This window comes from Aythya fuligula, chromosome 2, assembly GCF_009819795.1.
Source record: "Aythya fuligula isolate bAytFul2 chromosome 2, bAytFul2.pri, whole genome shotgun sequence".
In the NCBI taxonomy this organism is placed as follows: domain Eukaryota; kingdom Metazoa; phylum Chordata; class Aves; order Anseriformes; family Anatidae; genus Aythya; species Aythya fuligula.
The window spans coordinates 33889281-33911188 of record NC_045560.1 but is presented as its reverse complement, the minus strand read 5'-3'; the positions used below and the strand labels follow the sequence as shown (position 1 = coordinate 33911188).

The window sequence follows — 21908 nt, the reverse complement described above, 5'->3', positions numbered from 1 at the left end:
TTCCTACCACGCAGGTAATACTGATCTAGGAATTGAAGAAGAACTGATAGAAGTATCTGAAACTGATGAAGGGTTTTACTCTAGGGCTGCATCTAGCACAAGTCAGTCCGCCTTATCTAACAGTGGCAACACAAGCAGTAAGAACCTTTTAGGGAAGAGCCAACGAAGATCTGGAGGAAGCAAAGCTGGAGGAAAAGAAAAAGAAGGAGAAACCTGCAGAGAACACTTGTCACGAAAACAAACTCAGAGAGCCATGAGTGAGAATCTAGAACTTGTTTCCTTGAAGAGACTGACACTGACAACCAGCCAGTCCCTGCCTAAACCTGGTAGCCATAGTTTGGCCAGAACTACCACTACTGTATTTAGTAAATCATTTGAACAGGTCAGTGGTGTCACGGTTCCAAATAATCGTGGTGGTGTATCTGGTACAGAGGCAAACAGGTTCTCAGCTTGCAGTCTTCAGGAGGAAAAACTGATCTATGGAACAGAAAGAACAGACCTTCCTCTTTTAAGCAAGCAACCTAACCAGCAGCGACCTCCTAGTATTAGTATAACTTTGTCAACTGATTGATATCATGAATTAGCAAGTATGAAAAAAGAAATATGGGGTTGTATGCCAATATTGGTACCGTACAGTAAGCTCCTTAATGTGCTCTACATTACTTTCTTAAACCTCAAGCCCATAAATTCTTATTCAGCTCACATTTGACAGTAATAGTGAATAGACTACAGTTTCAATTATTTTGCATCAGCTCCTAATAGCTTGTTACGTTCCTATTTTGACTCACTCTATTTATACTCCTGATTGCTTATGGCTTTGTGTGAAGTTTACAGCTTTACCAGATTTACAAACATTGATTGTTCAGCCACTGGCCAAGATATCTGGCTTTTTACAAATGCACACCATGGGAACAAATAGATCCTCTTTCCCAGATTCTGCTTTTCAGTACTTCTTGGCATAGGCAAAACTGCAAGTATTTTTTTTATTTAAGAGAAGCCTTATGGCTTGAGCACAGAGTTTTGGAATGGCACTGTTAGAATATAAACACTCTTATGTGAGTCATGAGAAAGCTGTACTTATATGCAAGGTTAAAACTGGAAGGCATTGGTCAGTGTGTGATGTTATGGATGGTTTTTGTAATGTTTGTCAGTATATACTGCAGTGTTCATACTTCTGTATGCCTATATGTGTCTGAGGTATAGATGCATTTTTGATTATATATGTAGCTTTGAAACTGGGTCAAAAGTCATATGGTAGCAGTACTTGTCTATGGCAGTTCTTACCAACTGCTGTAATAGTGACTTTTCAGGCAACAAGTATGACTGACTCTGTATCCCTTTTGTACTTTTAAAAAGCAAGCACAAAACTACTCACTGAAAAGTTGCCATCATCAGTAGTTACTGCTTATGAGGAAGAGATGTGCTTGTGTAAGGGCATTGTAGACAATATGGTATGAACCCTTTGCACTGAATCAAGCAAATCAGGAGTGTAAATGCGTTTCACATGAACTTGTTACTTGAGACTTAGAGAATACTACCAAAGGATGTGTACTTTCAGTAACTTGCAAGCACAAAGGGAAATTATTATGTAAATATAACTAGCAGTGTAATTCCTAGCTTTTTGTATCTATTATTTTTCTAGTTAGAAATTCTAAAAGGACAACATGTTCAAGGTTACTTAACCTTTAACCTTCAGTCAGTTTGGTGACCTTGTTTGATACCAACTTTTGTAAGCTTAAGACTTCAATTAAAAAGTTAAAACTACTTATGCAGAAATGTGGAGAAGCAATAGCAGACAAAAGCACTTCAGTGGCAGTGATTATCTGAGAGGCAGCATATTATTGTGTGTGTAGAATCAAGGTGAGGATCTAATGCATAGTCATTCCCAACTGTCCAAGTGTCTGCAGCTAGTGATCCCTTTTTGTTAGGAACATAGAAAGACCTTGTGACAGACCAAACACTAAAATTCTAGGAGACTTTTCTGTCTGCCTGGAGATAAGTTTAGGTATACCTTTTTTGACTTGTACTGAAGCACAAATAACTTTTAAGCAGCTAATGTTATTCAGGTTTATAGCTGGTTAATTAATGAAAAGAGATAAGAAGACATAGTTGATAGGGTTAAGTTGTAGAATTCTACTACTTCGACAGCAGACTAGATGTGTACATTTCTTAATATTCACTAAAGCAGCAGAATAGCTACGTTGGTCTATAGATGTTTGTCTTCAACCGAGAGCCTGAGTTTAAATGAATGTGCCACACTTTCTTGTATTCTTCAGTTTGTTGTGTGACATTGTTTTGTTTTAGTACTGCAGTATTTCACCTTACAGTGAATGTTTTTGTAATTGTACATGAAAATTGACATTCCCATTGTATAAATAAGAAGCTTGTCTTGTTTAGTGTTTAATACTTTGGCCAGTAAAATAAACAACTGGTGTATTTTATTTTTTTTTTTTTGGAAGTTACATCCTTTTGTAAATACTTAGAACAGCAGAAAACTTTGCCTTTTTTTTTTTTTTTTTTTTTTTTTTTTTTTTTTTTTACCTCCCCCCCCCCCCCCCCCCCAAATACACATTAGATGACAATATATTTGTTTCAGATTGACTAATATATGTGGTTGCTGGAGCATACATGAAAAGCAATGAAAAAGTTTCAGGCAGCTTATTGTAGACATTGCCTAGAAGTACATATACCGAATGTAAAGTTTTTGCTTTCCTTGAAATTTGTATTAGATGTGATGAAGAAATAACCTGCAGAACTTAGGGCTGCCTCCTGATCTGTTCTTGCAGTGTCATATTTAACAATACTGTGGAAACACCTTACAGTAACTAAAATAGAAACAAAAACTGGGATAGATGAATAAAATTGCAATTGACAAATGTTTGTTGTGACAGTATTATTTATGAGTTAGTGCTAAGAAACTAGAACTTGTAAGTACTTCTGTTAGGTTTGTTTTGTTTCATTTAGTTCATGATCTTTTCAGTTATCTCCACAGTTGATATTGTTTCAAGCTGGGTGTTGATGTCAAAGGTGTTTATTACACTTGGAAGATCTGGCTTCTTCAGCTGTAAATCACTGGAATTTTGAGACAACTAAAATGTCGTAAAGTCTAGATACATAACATGTTTGCAGTGCTGTTGGCTACAAGTCAAACAGTGTTGAAGTTAGTTTATCCTTTTATTTTATACAGCTAATTATTCTAACTGTGCTCTGGCTTCAATCCAAAATAGAAATTGTCATCGGTACAAATAACATTATGTAAGGCTTTATACTTCCTTTAGAAAATGGTAAAAAGAAAGTTTCTTGGTACCAGACACTACTGCTTCCATACATGTGTAAATGTGTCTGTTAGTCTCCAGAGAGACTTGGAGAAGGAGCATGTTTTTGTGAACTGACATCACACTTTGATACCGATCTAGTCTACAGAATTTCTTTACTGATGTAAGTAATAAAACTTTCAGCTGTGTTTCTTTCTTTTCTTCAACAGTGTGGAAAAAATGGGGATGGGGGAGGAAGGGCAGAAATATTTGTTGGCCAAATGTGTGTTCTCCACAAGACATGTTGTGCTGTTCCCAGTGCAGAACTGGAGGGGCTTGGGGCAGGAAGCATAGTTATTTCCCAGTGTTTCTAAAATTTGGAAGGCCTTGGATTTGGAACATCATCTACTTGTTTTTTACTGATGGAAGAATAGTGTATATTAAAGAAGTAGAGGTCTTCTAACAGCACAGGGAAAAATATATGAAGACATTACATATTGTAGTCTACCCGCTAGGAGGTAGTTCTGATGAGTACACTCCAAATGTCACACACAGTTGCAACATTCTGCTGGAAAAAAATGTTATGTAGGAGTGAATCATCTCAAATTATAATGAGAGAAGTTGTTTAATGCTGACATTTATAAATGACCTTACTGTTTGAAATCAAAGGGAACTGTTTGCGACGCTGGCTTTGAAAAGCAACATTTTTGAAACTCTTGACAGCAGAATATAATTGTTTTTGTTGTGAGAATCTGTAGCGTTTGTGCAAAAAATGTATGACCTCTAACCACTTGATCTAGAGCTACAATGACTTTTCTGAAAGGGGATGTTGAATTCTCATGAATACCTATCAGATTCATCAGGTACAGAAATACATAACTTTTAGCCACGCTTCTCTCTAAGTAGGTCTCTTCTGATTTCTGTGAGAATTTTAGAGATGTCTAACTTAATTGTCTAACTTTTGTCACAGTTTGAGGCTTACAGTGCTATATATAGATGTGTAATATATTGAGATTTGTATAATTCTAAGACAGCAAACTAGATGTATACATTTAATACTCAGTAAAGGCAGCATAGTAGCTACATCAGGTGATAGATGTTTGTCTTCAGCTGAGCCTGAATTTAAATGAATTTGCCACGCTTTCTTCTATCCTTCAGTTTGTTGTGTGACACTTCTGTTTTAGTACTGCAGTATTTCACCTTACAGTGAAGTGTTTTCATAATTGTACATGAAAATTGGCATTCCCATTGTATAAACACGAAGCTTGTCTTGTTTAGTGTTTAATACTTTGGCCAGTAAAATAAACTGGTATGGCTTTTTGGAAGTTGCATGCTTTTGTAAATACTTAATACAGCAGAATTTTATTTATTTATTTATTTTTACAGGCTTTGTTGAAATACACATTAGACAATGTATTGGGTTTACGTGGCAAGGGCTTAGTAGCAGGGGGCTGTGGGGGTGGCCTCTGTGAGCAGAGCCCAGCAGCTGCCCCATGTCAGGTCAGGGCCAGCTCCAGCCCCCGCAGGAGCAGGGGGTCTGGGGGGAGCTGCCGCCCGTGGGGGACCGGTGCTGGAGCAGTTTGCTCCTGGGGGATGGACCCCGTGGTACAGAGCCATGTGGGAGCAGTTCTTGAAGAGCTGCTGCCTGTGGGCAGCCCCCACAGACTCGGTTTGGGAAGGATGGCATCCCGTGGGAGGGACACCACGGGGAGCGTGAGATGAAGTGTTAGGGACTGACCGCAGCCCCTGTTCCCCTGTGCTGCTCGGGGGGAGGATGTAGAAGAGGGTGGATGGGGGAAGGTGTTCTTAGTTTAGTTTTAGTTTCTCACTGCTCTAGTCAGCTAACAATATGCAATAATCTATAGTAATCTCCCTATGCTGAGTCTGTTGTGCCCGTGATGATAATTGGTGGCTGCTCTCCCTGTCCTTATCTCAACCCTTCAGCCCTTTCTCCCCTTTTCTCCCCTTTTCCTTTTGAGGAGGAGGAGGAGAGAGAGCGGTTGTGGTGGAGTTCAGCTGCCAGCTGGGTAAAGCCACCACAGACAGCACTATATTTGTTCAGCTTTTTCATTATACACACCTAGAAGTCACAGTAAGATTGACTGTGTTACTTTATATGTGTGGAGTACCTATTTTATACACAGCGAGGCTTCTTGTCAGTCAAGACGCCGTGCCTAACCCACTTGGCTGGAAAGCACTGAATCTCAGGTGTACTTAAGCAGGTAAGTTGTAGACTGGTTGATGGCAGAAGTAGATGACTCCCGTCACTAATGTACTACTACCTGGGCACCTTGAAATCCCAGACAGGAGCACAGCCTGGGAGAACTCACCAAGAGCAGCCCTGCAGAGAAGGACTTGGGGGTTCTGGTGGACGAAAGGCTGGACATGAGCCATCAGGGTGTGTCTGCAGCCCAGAAGGCCAACTGCGGCCTGGGCTGCATCACCAGAGGAACAGCCAGCAGGGCGAGGGAGGGGATTGTGTCCCTCTGGACCTGTTAGAGTGAGCCCAGAGGAGGGCCACAGAGGGCTGGAGCACTTCTCCTGTGAAGAAAGGTTGAGGGAACTGGGCTTGTTTAGCTTGGAGAAGAGAAGGCTCTGGGGAGGCCTTCCAGTACCTAAAGAGGACTAATAAAAAGGATGGAGAAGGACACTTGGGTAGATAATGACACGACGAGGGGAATGGCCTTAAACTAAAAGAGGAGAGATTCAGACTAGGCATTAGGAGGAAATTCTTCACTCAGAGGATGGTGAGGCACTCACCAGATCTCAGATTCTTAACATTTTACATGACCAAACTAAGGATTTTAGCTTTGGAGGAGTTCAAGTTAGAGTTGATGCAGTGGCTGCATAAGATTTGCTCTTTCAGTGACAGTAGGTAAAAGGGAACGTTTAGGCTGTTATATGGTTTCAAGTAGGAATACTGGTTGATCAGTGGGAGAAAATTGAATTAGAATCTTCTATTCACTAACTGTGTTAGGGAGTACAAAAGAAGGTAATGGCACCCCAAAATATAGCCCTCAGTGGAGGATGAGGATGCCTTAAAGCCTCTTTGTGGGACAGTTTGGAGTGAGAGAGATCTTTGAAACAAGTATTTAGTTACAGAATTGACATTTGTTTCTACAGACTTTGCAACTAGTTGCTTGCCTTTAGTTTGTGACAACTATTTTTCATGTTTTACATTAACCTAGCTCTGTATTAAAGGGGACTTCAATATTTGTGTTTTCTCACAGCCAGTAGCTGCCAGGTAATAAATATGCCTGCTAATGCAGTGTGACTCTAGAAATCTTTGTGAAACAAGCCTTTACATCTCAGGGTGCTCGCTTCATTAACTTGATTTCGAAAATGAGGGCATGTTTAATTGCCTGTTACTCTAAATTTCCTGGGACAATACTGAAATTTAATGGCGTGGAAAGACTTGTGGAAGTTAGACTGAGTCATGCAGCCCTTCTGACAAGCTACCTCGTTGCTATTGTTGTTAATGCTGACTAATACTGGCAGTCCTCTATCTATGGCTTCTCGGTCTGGGTTATGGTGCTGGATTTTTCTAGTGTGAGAGAGTAGACTTCTGAGGAAGTGAGAAGGAATGCCGGTGCTTACTTCTGCAGTGCACAAGATAAATGAAGGCGCATCTGGTTTTGGCACAAGAAGACCTCGGCATGGCTGGGATTTGCTGATATTTCTGCAATACTACTAGTGAACCAAAACAAAGAACAAAGATTGTTTTTTTGTTTTTTGTTTTTTTTTTTTCCCTGAAAAGATACTTCACTCAGGCTTACAAAGTGAATATCATCTTTTATTCCTATCAAAGTAGGAACAGAACTTTGATTCTTTAAAATCATGCATACACAAACATGTTATGCATGCATGTGTACATATATACACACATGTGTATGGTTTCCTCCAGCTTCCCATCAGAGGCACCATCTAACTGATCCTGCACATTAAAGTAGGGATGTCCTCTCTGACACCTGGAGAGTTCACATCCCACCTCTCGCTTGCTTTTTATCCTAGACAACTGGATACAATACTGCCTTGTTACTGCTTCCTATTGAACAGAGTCTGTGCATCTCCCTTCTTGCTGCACAGAGCCAAAATATACTAAAATAAGCTTTCAGATCAAATGTTTTAGCATAGTTCTGAATAATGTCAGCAGCTGTCCTATTTTTACTAAAGTCCTTACTAGCAGGCAGAAGCCTAGGAAGAATAGACCTGATTTAGCAATTCTGCTGGCTGGGAGGTAAAGATCTGCTTGGAATAATGAGGACAAGTACTGGGAGCTACAATTCTACTGAATCTGTTTGGATTACCTGAGTAATTGTGAAATAGCTGCATTTCTAAATGTCTAGAGCAGGGAAGGAGGAAAGAACTGGACCATAGGTCTCTTTACATCGTTCTTGCTTCTGCTGTTCTTTTTTTTTTTTTCCTTTCAGAATCCCACTTAAAAATACACAATAGTGCTAGCTGCTTTGGGATTTAATGGTAGAACAGCAGCAAGGTTGTTAAAGCATCTCTATAACTGAATGATAGCTATTCAGCTCTAGCTGAATCCTCTGACAAATCTGAGCCTTATTTCTTTGCTATTCAAGCTGGGAAGGAACTTCTCAACTGCTTTGCAAACCGCATCACATCCATACTTTTAAATTTCTTCAATTTTCCATGAAATCTTACTTTTTCCTGCTACTAGTGTAGGAAGCCTCACTGCAAAAGCATTGTCCCTGACACGAGCATGAACCTGAACATGTTTCAGGCATTCAAAACTTCCCCAGCTCAATGAATGGCTGAGGAGAGATTTTTCACCACTTCTCCAGGCCTCCCGATGGATTTCAGATGTGTTACGATGCCAGCAGCTGGGTACTGAAGTGCTTGTATGGTGGCAAGTTCCCCATATGGCTGCAGGAGTGGGAGCAGCGTTGAGCCCGAGAAGCATTTCAGCTGCCAGTCTCCTGAGACCCTGCAATCTGGACTCTAAATGGACTAGTCCACTGCTTTGGCATTATTCCCCAAAGTCAAATGTGCATAGAGACAACTCGAAGAAGTTACAGGGAAATGGAATTGTCCCTAATACCACGCTGTATCATCCATCTTATCCCCAAAGCCTGGCATGCGTGGTACATACAGCAGCATGATACATGCACTGTGTTCTTGGTGAGTGACAGGGTGTTTTTGTGCCTTAGGAGCAGTATTGGATAAAAAGCTCTGTGATGCCTGTGAGCACAAAGAGTTTTGATGCATTCTGGTAATGGTGAGATGAGTAACTTCTTAAATATGCCAACAAAATTAGTTACTAGGTAGATCCAAGGCAGTTGATGCCATAATTTAATTTCAGGCAGAAAAGCAGCGCCTTAGGTGGAAGAATCTATATTCTATTTTGAGGTTTTGAACAGCTTTAATATGCCTTGACATTCAGCACCACATTCATAATCCCTGTAATTACTCCTTCCTACTCTAATAAGAGCCAGCGCGGTACAGCACAAGTGCTGAGGGACGGTTTTGTTCCACGCCTGGGAGCAGGAACACGTTGTATAAAGCACGCTCTGTGCTCAGCTGTGGAAAAAGAGGTGAATGGGAGAGTGAAACGGGAGCCTTCAGAGTAGCACTGTGACAATGCCTGGTGCTCTTCCTCTGTATCTGTCTCTGCAGGCAGTTCTGACGAGTGAAGAAGCTGAGCAAAATGTGAGAGACATAAAGGTGAGAGCTTGCTGGTGAGAGCTTTTGGAGGACAACTTCTCTCCTGTGACTCCCACCCAGCTCCAAGGGTAGGTGATACCCCGCCAGGCAGGGCTTGTGGTGTGTTTGCCCTTCCCTCCACCTGCCTGCAGCCCAGGCCTCGCTGCCTCCTTCCAGGAGAGGACCCTGAGCGCGGGCACGTACCCCAGGAACAGCGGGTAGCTCTGAAACAACCTAACCTGGGAACAAAAGGGCCTTTGTGGGCTGCGCTGGGAGCTGTCTCAGCTCTGTGTATCTAAGCATTGATGGCTTTCTTGTCATACTTTCCTGTTAAGAAGAACAGGACTGGTACCTGTAGACAACATGTCAGGAAACATGTCTGTTTCTGTCAGAGGGTTAAAGAAGAAGAGGAGAGAAAGTGAGTGGATGTGAAGGATTTTCTGCTTTCCTAAAGGAGGTGGCTACTAGATTAGCTGCTGCAATGCCCCTTAAGCTGTAAGGAATAACAGAATTAAGAGATCTTGGTGAATGTACTAGCCATCAGCTGGATGTCTGAGGGAGTTTTTGGAAGAGGCCCTGCAAAGGCCACAGCCTGGTCAGACAAGAAGCAGAGCCAGTAAAGATGGAGGGCTGGAAGCTGTGAAGACATCTCAGGATTTGCAGAATTCAAGCAAAGAGGTGAATGAGGAGCTTGTGGTTCATGAGGTATGCAGAAACAGCAGGGCTGCTGGGTTGGAAAAGCAGAGCTGTCCTGTGTGGTGGTGGTGTAAGAGACCCATCCACCCAGAGCATGAATGAGACACAGATCTGACTTTACAAAAGATCCCAATTAAAAAAAAAAAAAAATCCCACTGTCTCACTGGCTTGGTTTGGCCAGCATAGTGTGACTTACTTAGAATTTTTTTATTTTTTATTTTTTTCCAGTCATGCAAGACTAACTGAGAGCACCCATGCAGCAGTTTGTGGAGCTTGGTATTATAGAAATAACTCACTGCAATAGCTGTTGGGCATGGAGCATGGGGAGACCACAGTACTGAGAAAAGGCACAGGGAAGGGTGGTGCAATGGTGGCAAATTAAGAAAAAATAGGAAATGTCTGTATGGCCTTTGGGCAGAAATCTCTTGGTTGGGGTAGTGTTACAGGTCTGCCTGTGGGGACACGCTTATAATCTTGGTGGAGGAATATTACCAGAAACTGCCCTTAGGAGGGACTGAAATTTCTTGATTAGAAGACAAATTATATCAATAATGTAGGTCCTTATCGCTTGTGGAAGCTATAATCAACAGACTTATTAAACAACAAAAAAACAATAGGGCATACTGTTTCAGACTTTGAGTGTTTTTATGAATAGTGTAGGGATTAGATTCCTGAAACTGGGAGAAGTTAATTAACCTCAATTGGGAATGATGCTGGTGAGACCAAACTACTAGCATGTAAACCACTTTGTTCAGCTGGGGTTGTGGCAATGTTTCATTGTACCACTGTACAGACAAGTAGGAGATAGTTACAGATAAGAACCTGTTTTGGTTTTAGATAAAGAAGAAAAAATAGACCTGATTTGAAGGAATTTTTATTTCCAAAGGGTGAATTTCGAGAAATGAAGGTGGCTGGACAAATGAATCTTATTGGTATGAGATAAAGTAAAGCAAAGAAAGAAACAAATAAAAATATTCAAATAAACTTTGGTCAAAGGAGAGAGTATACAGCATTTGCACCTTAGAAAGGGGAGAAATCTTATATGGACAGCTGGCATTGGACATATAGCTAATTCCCTTTAAAAGTTTTGTTGTGCACCTGTAAAGGGCTGAATGGAGGGGAAGCAGAAAGAAGCATACAGGTTAGTATGATCAGAAGAAAGTCCTGGGGATTGACTGAATTACTGTAAGACAAAATGGTTCAACATTTGCAAAGGAAATTACTGTACGTGTAAACTTTCCTTTACTATAAAAAGAGAAAGGGAAAACAAAGAACAGAAGGGGAGGAGCAGGGGCTGAGACCACCAAATGTAAGAAAATGTCTTGAAGAAGATTGGCATTGTCACCACACGGCCACTCAGTACAGGGACATAGCGATGCATGTTCAAAGGCTAAAGCAAACCCTGCGGTAAGGTTATGTTCCTACAGCTAGTGTCACAACTGCTTCTCTTCATTAACAGCAAAAGGTCAGGCAGCCCTGGGCAGTGCGTGGCCTCAGCTGGGCACCATTCCCTGCTGCAGGGAGCAGAGCCACCTCCAAGGGTTAATCCAGGTGCCATAGTGTGCGGTCTGCTTGTGGGGGACTCCTCTGGGTGAGGAGAACAGCAGCTCGCTTGGTGAATCACGGGGTCAGTGGCTAATCTCCTTTAGGCTTTTAATTATCACAGCAGATTCAATTTCCCTGAGGCTTCAAACAAAGGTAACAGAAGCTGTCTGTTGTGCTGTGCTGTGCAGAAGTGCTTGCATTAATATATATATATATATTTCTTTTTTTCTTCAGCCTGCCTTCCCCAGGCACACAGTGTGCATCACACACAGGACTTGGGCTCACCTGAAGCCACTGCCCAGGTCTCTCTAGCAGTTGGAGGGAAGATGCTTCATAAAAACCCAATTTGACTATGTTTGTCCAAATTTTTCAATACCTACACACAGTCAGCAAGTTATGAGCTAGCATAGACTCCCATAGCCTTGCTGCTCCCCTCTTTTAACCTCTGCACCTTTCTGACATACAAATCAAACATCAGATAAAACACTGAGCATCTATGAAAGCAGGCTTTCATAAGGAAAACAGAAGAAAGTCAAAACAGAGGTACAAGGTGCTCAGCCAGACGTCTTCCTATGGACTGACATGCAGGTAATGCCCTCAGAACCAGCAGGATGGAAAATACCAACTCTCCAACAGCAAACATGGAGCACTTGTGTCACTTTTCACCTGCCACTCTTCCTCTCAGTAGGGATGTGTGAATTCCCTCAGCTGAACTCATTCCAATTTATAGCTCTTAGGGCAATTCTATTTTTTGGTAGAATGATAGAATCATAGAATCATAGAATATCCTGAGTTGGAAGGGACCCTTAAGGATCATCAAGTCCAACTCTCGACACCGCACAGGTCTACCCAAAAGTTCAGACCATGTGCCTAAGTTCACAGTCCAATCTCTTCTTAAATTCAGACAGGCTCGGTGCAGTGACCACTTCCCTGGGGAGCCTGTTCCAGTGTGCAACCACCCTCTCTGTGAAGAACCCCCTCCTGACGTCCAGCCTAAATTTCCCCTGCCTCAGCTTAACCCCGTTCCCGCGGGTCCTGTCACTAGTGTTAATGGAGAAAAGGTCTCCTGCCTCTTGACAACCCCTTACGAGGAAGTTGTAGACTGCGATGAGGTCTCCCCTCAGCCTCCTCTTCTCCAGGCTGAACAGGCCCAGTGACCTCAGCCGTTCCTCGTACGTCTTCCCCTCAAGGCCTTTCACCATCTTCGTAGCCCTCCTCTGGACACTTTCCAACAGTTTCATGTCCTTTTTATACTGTGGTGCCCAGAACTGCACACAGTACTCGAGGTGAGGCCGCACCAGCGCAGAGTAGAGCGGGACAATCACCTCCCTTGACCTACTAGCGATGCCGTGCTTGATGCACCCCAGGATACGATTGGCCCTCCTGGCTGCCAGGGCACACTGCTGGCTCATATTCAACTTGCTGTCTATCACGACCCCCAGATCCCTCTCTTCTAGGCTGCTCTCCAGCGTCTCATCGCCCAGTCTGTACGTGCAGCCAGGGTTTCCCCGTCCCAGGTGCAGGACCCGGCACTTGCTCTTATTGAACTTCATGCGGTTGGTGATCGCCCAGCTCTCCAACCTGTCCAGATCCCTCTGTAAGGCCTTTACGCCCTCATTTGAGTCCACAACTCCTCCAAGTTTGGTGTCATCAGCAAACTTGCTCAAAATACCCTCTATTCCTACATCCAGATCATTTATAAAAATATTGAAAAGTACCGGCCCTAAAATGGAGCCTTGAGGGACCCCACTGGTGACCGCCCGCCAGCCTGACGCAGCTCCATTTACCATAACCCTTTGGGCCCTGCCCGTTAGCCAATTGCTCACCCATCGTATGATGTTTTTATTTAGCTCTATGGTGGACATTTTGTCCAGTAGGATCCTATGGGAAACCGTGTCAAAAGCCTTGCTGAAGTCCAAAAAAATCACATCAGCTGGTTTCCCTTGGTCCACCATACGGGTGATCTTATCATAAAAGGAAATCAGGTTAGTTAGGCAGGACCTACCCTTCACAAACCCATGCTGGCTGGGACCAATAACTGCTTTGTCCCCCAGGTGCGCCTCAATGAGTCCAAGAACCAACTTCTCCATGATTTTACCAGGCACTGACGTGAGACTGACAGGCCTGTAATTGCTAGGGTCTTCTTTCTGACCCTTCTTGAAAATTGGCACAACATTTGCCAGCTTCCAGTCTACTGGGACCTCTCCAAATTCCCAGGATCGTTGAAAAATAATTGATAGAGGTTCCGCAATGACATCCGCCAGCTCTTTCAGCACCCGGGGATGAATCCCATCCGGACCCATGGACTTGTAGGGATCCAGGTGGAGTAGCAAATCCCGCACACGTTCAGGGTCAGTTGGGAGTTTGTCATCCCCACCGTCCCGGTCCTCCAGCTCAGGGCACCCTGGGTCCCGAAGCCCATCATCGGCATTGAAGACAGAGGCAAAGAAGGCGTTAAGCGTCTCTGCTTTGCCTACGTCATCGTCTGTGAGGAGACCTTCCCTATCAAGGAGCGGCCCTATGTTTTCTTTAGTTCTCCTTTTTCCATTTACATATCTAAAAAACCCCTTTTTATTTTCTCTCACAGACACAGCCAGCTTCAACTCTAGCTGTGCTTTGGCCACTCGAACTTTCTCCCTACAAACACGAACAGCATCCCTGTATTCTTTCCATGACGCCTGGCCCTCCTTCCAGTAGCGAAACACTCTCTGTTTCCGCCTAATCTCCATTAGAATGTTCCTGGTCAGCCACGCCGGCCTCCTGCCCCGCCTGCCTGACTTGCGATATTTTGGAATTGCCTTATCTTGTGCTTCTAGGAGGCATCGCTTAAAGAGTGACCAGCACTGGTGGACATCGAGGCCTTCAAGAGCAGTTTCCCAGGGGACCTTACTGACTAGTTCCCTGAGCAGCCTGAAGTCCGCTTTCCCCATATCTAGGGATGAGGTTTTGGTGGCACTTTTCCTTCTGTCACCATAGATTTTGAACTCAACCACTTCATGGTCGCTATGACCGAGGCGGCCACCAATCACCACATCTCCCACCAGACCCTCTCTGTTTTCTAGCAACAGGTCTAGGAGGGCACCTTTCCTAGTTGGCTCCGTTAGCACCTGTACCAAGAAGTTATCATCTAGGTGCTTCATGAACCTCCTGGACTTGCTCGTGTCAGCCGTGTGGCACTCCCAGTTAACGTCCGGCAAGTTGAAGTCCCCCATAAGGACAAGGGGAGTTAATCTCGAGGCCTCTCTTAGTTCTGTAAAGAATAATTTATCGGCGCTATCGTCCTGGCCAGGCGGTCTGTAATAGACTCCCACAACGACATCCCCTTTATTCGTTCGTCCTTTGATCCTTACCCAGAGGCTCTCAACTTTGCCATCGCCGACCTGAAGTTCCACACAGTCCAGCCCCTGCTTCACATACATCGCCACCCCACCACCTCGCCTACCCTGCCTGTCCCTCCTGAAGAGCCTGTAACCATCTATCGCAACACCCCAGTCACAGGACTCATCCCACCAGGTTTCGCTTATGCCGATGATGTCATAGTTGCGGGACTGGGCCAGGACTTCTAGCTCATCTATTTTATTCCTCATACTGCGTGCGTTTGTGTAAAAGCACTTCAGGTGCGTCTCCTTACACTCAGCACCTTGTGGATCTGACCAAAGGACCCCACTGGCACACAGCCCCTCTGATTCTAGCATACCATCCCTTAGGTCTTCACCGGCTCGCCTGGTTTTAGCCCCTTCCCCCTTCGACTCTAGTTTAAAGCCCTATCTATCAGCCCTGCCAACTCCTGACCTAAGATCCTTACCCCTCTCCGAGAGAGGCGCATCCCATCCGGTGCCATCAGGCCCGGTGTAGCATAGACCTTCCCATGATCAAAGAAACCGAAATTCTGCCGGTCACACCAGTCTCGAAGCCACGAGTTTATGCGAACAGTACGTCTTTCAGCTTCGATCCCCCCTATCGGAAGGACAGAGGCAAACACCACCTGCGCCCCTGATCCTCTAAGTAGTCGCCCCAAATCCCTAAAGTCTCTTTTGATCGCCTTCGGACTTCTCGTTGCTACTTCATCGCTACCAGCCTGAAAGACCAGTAGCGGGTAGTAGTCAGTGGGCCGTACCAGGCGCTTGACTTTCTTGGCAAAGTCTCTCACCCGAGCCCCAGGGAGGCAACAGACTTCTCTGCGGGTTGGGTCCGGTCGGCATATCGGTCCCTCTGTCCCTTTCAGGAGGGAGCCCCCCATAACAATAGCCCTTCTTTCTTTTTTGAAGGATGATGTGGCAATGCGACGTGTAGGTCGCATTGTCTTAGGCGCCCCCTCCAACTGGGACGGGTGTTTGTCTACTTTGTCATTTAGATTGTCTTGCTCTAGTCCTTCATATCGATTATTTAAGGGTAGATGAGAAGGTGAGGTGGGCAGAGAGAGGGCTCGCCTACCACCCCGAATAGGCACCTGCCTCCATTCCCCCCCTTGATCTAGGTCTCCTCCCGCTGCCTGGCTGGAGGAGTGAACCTCCGTCTTCTGCGTAACAGGAGACGCCTGTGCCGTGGCAGTCTCGTGAACCTGCCTCAGAGAGGGTAGAGCGCACCTCCACCAGTCAATTTCCCTCTCTGATTCCCTGATGCTCCTGAGCCTGTTCACCTCCTCCCGGAGCTCCGCTACCTGGCCGAGCAGTTCTTCAACCTGGGCACACCTACCACAGGCATACCCACCACTGCTGTCGGAGACCGACAGAAGGCTGGGGCACACTCTGCAGCCCAGGACCTGGACGGCTGCGTGTTTCCCCGAGCCCTCCGTCTGAGTAGCCACACTGGTGACCGTGGCTGGAGATGCCTCACGAGATGCGGAGGCCACGGTTTTCTGCCTGGTCGATACCATGGTCAGGTTCTACGCAAGCAGGTTACAAGCACCGAAGGGAGAGGCAGCTGCAACAGAGCGACGATGAGCCCCCCGCTCGCCCTGCCCGCGCGAACTGCCGCGCAAACTGCCACGCCCTTCGACGTGCCACGCCCTGTTTGCCCGTCCTGTTCGCCGCGCTCCTGGTCGCTCGCGCTCCCTAGGGGCAGCTTTTAGCAGCCTGGGAGGGGGCGCTGCTGGCTCCGCCCTCGCCTCGTCAGCCTCCCTCGCGAGGACAGCCGGGTTCCGGCGGCTCCCCCGAGTGGCCTCGATGCCGGACAAAAAGCCCTGCCCGCCTCGGTCCCCTGCTCCGCTGCAGAACACGTCTGCCCCGGAGCCGATCGCCTCAGCAAATGGCTCTAAAACGGTGGCAACGCCTGGTTTAAATAGCCCGCCACTGACGGGCTATTTTATGATATAGAAGGTGGTTGACTTACCTGAAAAAACCTACATGGAAGTACATGAAATGAATGTTAGAAGGGAAATGCTGGTTAGCTACTTAGTAAAACTGATAAATTGTACCTTTTTATAAGCTACTACATTGCACTAATGAGATGACAATTTTGCTGTCGTAGCTGGCCAGTGTTAATGACAGCAATTATAACACTTGTGGAGAAGGAAATCTGCAGAAACTGTATTTCGTGTGTAGTACTCAGCTGCCTGTCAAACAAAAGAAAGGCCAGCTAATGGAATGTAACACAGCCTGTCCTCTTCCTGGTGTCTGTCAGTGGTTAATTATCGCGTGCGGATGCATGGCTGTATGTCACACGCTCTTGTGTTACCGGGCTGTGTCATGCTACTGCCTGCAGCACTGCTGGGTCTGGAAGCTGCATGTCCCAGTGCTAGCTGCATCACTGATCCCCTGCTGCTTTCAGCTTTACATAAATGTAATCTTTGTTGCAAGAGCGGGATTAAAATGAGGGCAAGTATCCTACCAGAATCTGACAGGCAGCTCCATCCCTGCTGGCTCCAGGGCCTAACAATTTATACATCTGGCACGAATGTGGTACAGCACGGCAGAGAAGTAGGCCTAATGCTGCTAACGGGCTGGCTGTAATAGGCAGGCACTTCCCTGCATGGGTCAGTGTTATATATGGAGTGGTAATACGTGTCAAGAAGATGGTTGATATTAATAAAGAAGGGGGAGATGTGGGAGTGTGGCCATGGGGGTCAGAAAGCCCCGTGGTTGAAGGTAACATCAGACTCTTAACGACGAGGCCATCAGGAATGTAAAAGAGTTTAGAGGGAACAAAAAAGGGTGATTCAGGAGACTCCATGCACACTGTTGCTTGTTCTAGAGCCGTTAAGGCATGGAAGTTTCTGGGTGTTTGCCACTGCTGTTATTTGCAAAGACCAATTAAAAAGTTGTTTTGAAAAGAACTGCTGTGGGGCTGAGGGTGTAAGAGGGGAGCCTGCCCGCAAGATAAAAAAAGGCAACACGATGAAGTTATGTCATCAATAAAGAAGTAGAAAGAAGGAATGAATAGGGACAGGCTACCGGAACGGAGACCAGGATGGGAACAGGCACATTGATCGCCTCATGAAGATAGGTTTGGCCAAACTCAGCAAACTGCTCAGAGAAGCTCATACAGAAAGTCTCTGGAAATGGGTGCACTGGAGCTGGGAAGAAGCTCGAGCTGAGAGAAGCGGACCCGTGCACACAACTGCCCCTCGCTGGTAAGCAGTTGCGCATTATGGGGAATCATAAGTCCTTAGAAACAAAGACTGTACTGGTAACCTTACAGCTTATTCTCCTTATTAACAGTCAGACAGTTTATGAGCATGAAATATGGGACCAAACTGAGGTCAAGGTGTGGGGCTCTGCAACTAAAAACGACAAGGTTGCAGTGGGATTGCTCGGCACCTGGCGAGCAGTCTCTGAGGCCTTAAAAAGCCGTGTGGGACCACAGTCAGAAACGTGTGGTTTACCAGACAGTGAGGGAGCTGCGGGCTCCTTTACTGATCTGACTGCTACACCATCGGCCCCCCTAACGCTACTGACATCGAAGGCTTTTGCTGTTCCGCCCCCTGCTGACCTGGACGTGCCTTTTGACCCAGGCCCTATCGGCCTTGAAAAGGAGATGGATATGTTTTTCTTCGATCCGGGAAGATGAGGATACGTAAGGCCCGAAGACTGAGCTGCTTGACAACTTAAAGCAAGACAGTGTTCAAAAGGAATGAAAAAATGGAGACTGTTATTTGTAGTCAAGAAAAGGAATGGAAAATGGAGACTGTTCATGGACATTGTAAGTCATGGAACTTAAAGGATTGTTTGTTACCTTTTCTGATTGTACATATGTATAGATATATTCGGGTTTAGTATGTAAAAGCAATGTTCTGTACATTTAGAATGTTTGATGTTCGTGTGTGCGTGTTGGTGGAGCGTAGACTCCCCGCACACCCAGTGCTGTTTACTTGCCTTTTATAAATATTCCTTTTATAAATATTACCAAATTCAGATCGAGTTGAGACTTCATTTATAACAGTCAGTTTACATCTTCTGATCTGCTTCAGGTGATTCATTATTGGACATTACACCAAAATGTGATATTTTGTGGTGACAGGAACGGTTATTAGTCTAGTTTATTAGACTGTGCATGCTGTAGTCAGTGTGTTTAATCAGCTTTGTTCCCTACCAACTAGAATAAAAGCTGGCAAGTAAACCGAGGCATTTTGTTGGAAAGGGTAGTAGAGGCTTTACAGCATTTTGTTGCTGGAAGGTGAGAAAATGTCCAGCTGCCTTGAACTGGAGGAGAAAGCCCACCATTTACACATTTATCCACCCGTATCTGGGGAACAGGGAGTTAGCCGTCTGTTTCACCAGCTCACACAAAGGACTCAAAAGCATGGATGGAAAATGAAAGGATAATTAATGGTTTGCCCATCTACAGAGACCACATTCTCCTCATGTAGCCGCAGTCAGAAATGTTTGCTCCAGAAGGACAGCACAGAATTAAGCTGATTTCAAGCTCACTGAACATGCTGCAACATAATGAAATGTGGTTTTCCCCTCTTACCTTAGCTGAATCAGTGCAGCACTGTTCAGAAATAGATTTACTTTCTTCTGTCACTACTTACACTATTTAAGAGGAAGCTCTGGTATTCTTTAACAATGTTTCCACTCACCTGAAATGAAGGCGGATGTTCTGTCTTCCACCAGCAGACTTCTTGGCTTCTGCATTCAGTATGTGTGGCCTTGTGGATGCCCAGGAGAGCAGGCTGTCATCCTTCATCCTGTGTGCGCGCTTATCGTATCTACCATTGGAAAAGTTTGCCTGTCCTGTTTATGAAAATGTGGGTACATTTTCATAAACATGCACCTCTTGCAGGCAGGTTATCAATTAAAAATGATGGCTTACAGATTTGTTTTTCCTAGGCCAGCACTTGTGGAACCAGAGCCTCCAAAGCCTGAGCTCCGTGCCTTCTGCAGCAGCAAGGGGGGTGTGGATCCAATACTTTACTCTGCTTGGTCCTACACTTCTGGAGGTGTGGATCCACTGCTGGAGCATCTCTGGAGCTCTCCTTTCAGTCATAAGGTAGCTGCTTAAAAGGTACATTACTGAGTTACACCCTCTAAGACATAGGAGCACTCTAACTTGGCTGCTGCTGGCCTCCAGGTACATCTCCTTGCTCTGGCCCCCTTAGGAAGCCACAAGCAGAAAAGCAGGTGCCTGCTGGGAGTCATTCTGGGGTGCTCTGCTCCAAAAGGCCGAGCTGAATGTTATTTCTCAGAAGCATTTGCATTTCTGAAAGCACAGAAATCTATCCATGAACTGGTATCTACTAAAACACCAGACGGTTCGGGGCAGCGTGCCCAGAAATGTTGGTATTTGTGCTGAAAACGTACGTATTCGTACATCCCACTACCTGCTTTTGTCTGTGTTTAGTTACAGCATGCAATTGTTGTGTCAGGCTGAAGCAAAAATACCGTGTTGCCTTTTCCATTTTATTTGGGGATCAAAGTGATATTTTGCTAGGCACGTATCTGCATGGAGACGAGCTCTTCCTGGGAGCTGCTCCTGTGTTCACGGTGGCAGCCTCCCTGTAGCTGCTTCTAGACTTACTTGGAAACTGCAGTGACAGACAACAAAGAAATAACGATGATTTTTTTATTTTTTATTTTTTTTGGTGCCAATATCTGTATTTCTGGGTAGGCAGCTGTAATTGCTCTCAGAGTCTTGCTTATAAAAGTCATATTCGAAGCTCTTTGTGCAAGGCACGCTTACCATTTGCAATGCCTGTGAAGGAGGGACGCGGAATATCCCCAGTGAGCAGGGTAAGACCAAAAGCACCACACGGCAGTATTAACGCCACTGAAAGCTTACACAGGAGTCACAGCATTATGGCTTGAGGTCAAAGGAATTTATTTCTTCCTGTTGTATGATGGACTGCACATTGGCAGATAATGTGGAGCCTTTTAGCACTGTTTATCAAACTTTTTGTTTTCCCTCTGAGTTAATAGAGCCTCATTTGCCCTAAGGTGGGTGAGAACAAACTGGCTGTGGTATAAACCTTCCTTGGGAAGAAGGAGCTGATTCCCCTAATTAAAGGTATTGTGTGGTTTCAGTGTCAAGACATTGAGTCAATAATTGCAGTTTCTTCTTACTGGCCTGGCCAGGAAAAAGTGCCTTGCTGCTGAGCAGCGCTGTTTTTCATAATGCTTTGTACTTTGCTTGCTGGACTTAATTGTGACCTTGCGATCCAAGAAACACTTGTCATCTGAACAGGGCTGGCTTGGAGCACGAACTGCTCTTCCACAGAAATGGCAGCATTTTGGAAGGCTTTGTTCCTAACTGGGACTTTTGCAAGAAAAAAATTACATCAGAAACACTTGTGAGTTTCTTTCTCATTGTCCCTGTGTATGTTCCATATAAAATATGTAAAAGGAAAGAAAAATTATTGTAATTAGCAACATTGCAATTAAGCCTGCTTAATTCTGAAACAAGCGTGACCTACAAAAAAACAAGGAAAAGCATTGAGATTTCCCTGAAAAATGTTGAAGTAATGGATTTGCCTCATGAAGGGATTGATTTTGAGAAAGGACATTTTTTGATGGAAAGTAGGTTCCTGAAATGTATTTCAATTAATGTCACTTGTATTACTCACTTCTCACTGCCGAACTGAACATCCTGGATTTTAACATACGGCAGCATGCTGTGTATTTAGTTCTTGCATTTAAAGTGACTGCAGCAGTGCTAAATGTGTTTGCTAGAGCAGACCCTAAGCAGAACCCAGATGTAGTTCATCTGATAAATGACTGTCCCAGAGGAGGTGACATTTCTCGTGCCACTTGTCTGTGGTATCTCCTGGCTGATCTTGCCAGCTCCCAAACAAGTTTGTGAGTGTAACTGAATTCTGGTCCTCGTGATCATAGATCTGCCCGTGATGGCTTTTTGTTGCTATCACTGCTTCACAGAATCTTAAAACCAGGACTGTTAGAGGCCCATTAGCTTCCCTCCCCTCAGATTTATCTCTTGTGGCTTGGGTGGCCAAACCCGCAGGAGGCAGAGTGGCGCCTTTCCTCTGTAGCTGGAGTAAAGCCCCAAACCTTTCCTCATCCTCCTGGAGATTTGACAGTTTTAAGCTTCATTTGCAAGTGGAGCCTGGGTCAGCCTCTCCCTGCATCACACCCTTATGCACACAGGTTCATGGGGCTTTTCAGGATGTCAGTGTGGTTGTCAGCCTTTTTTTTTTTTTTTAAATGTCATCTTGTAAATAGAGTTGTTACGCAACTGGATGAGGGCTTGTTTATGTTTGGGCAGCTGCCCATGCACCTCCTCCCTTCAACCTCTTTTTACTGCCGTGTTGCCTGCTACAGATGCTCCAGTCTTGCAGAACTGAGACTGAGCACA

General features: G+C 45.0%; 1 protein-coding gene across 8 annotated transcripts in view; it reads left to right on the top strand.

Annotated features, from left to right (window-relative positions):
* Positions 1–2497, top strand: part of FAM126A (family with sequence similarity 126 member A) — a 40244-nt gene extending 37747 nt beyond the window's left edge. For 7 of the 8 annotated variants that reach the window (XM_032182724.1, XM_032182727.1, XM_032182729.1 and 4 more), the window contains exon 11: positions 15–2497. In XM_032182724.1, the coding sequence (XP_032038615.1) occupies positions 15–571 (557 nt within the window). In that variant the 3' untranslated portion in view covers positions 572–2497. The remainder of the gene's footprint in view (positions 1–14) is intronic. The other variant, XM_032182731.1, reaches the window with a different exon arrangement.
* The last annotated feature ends 19411 nt before the right edge of the window (positions 2498–21908 follow it).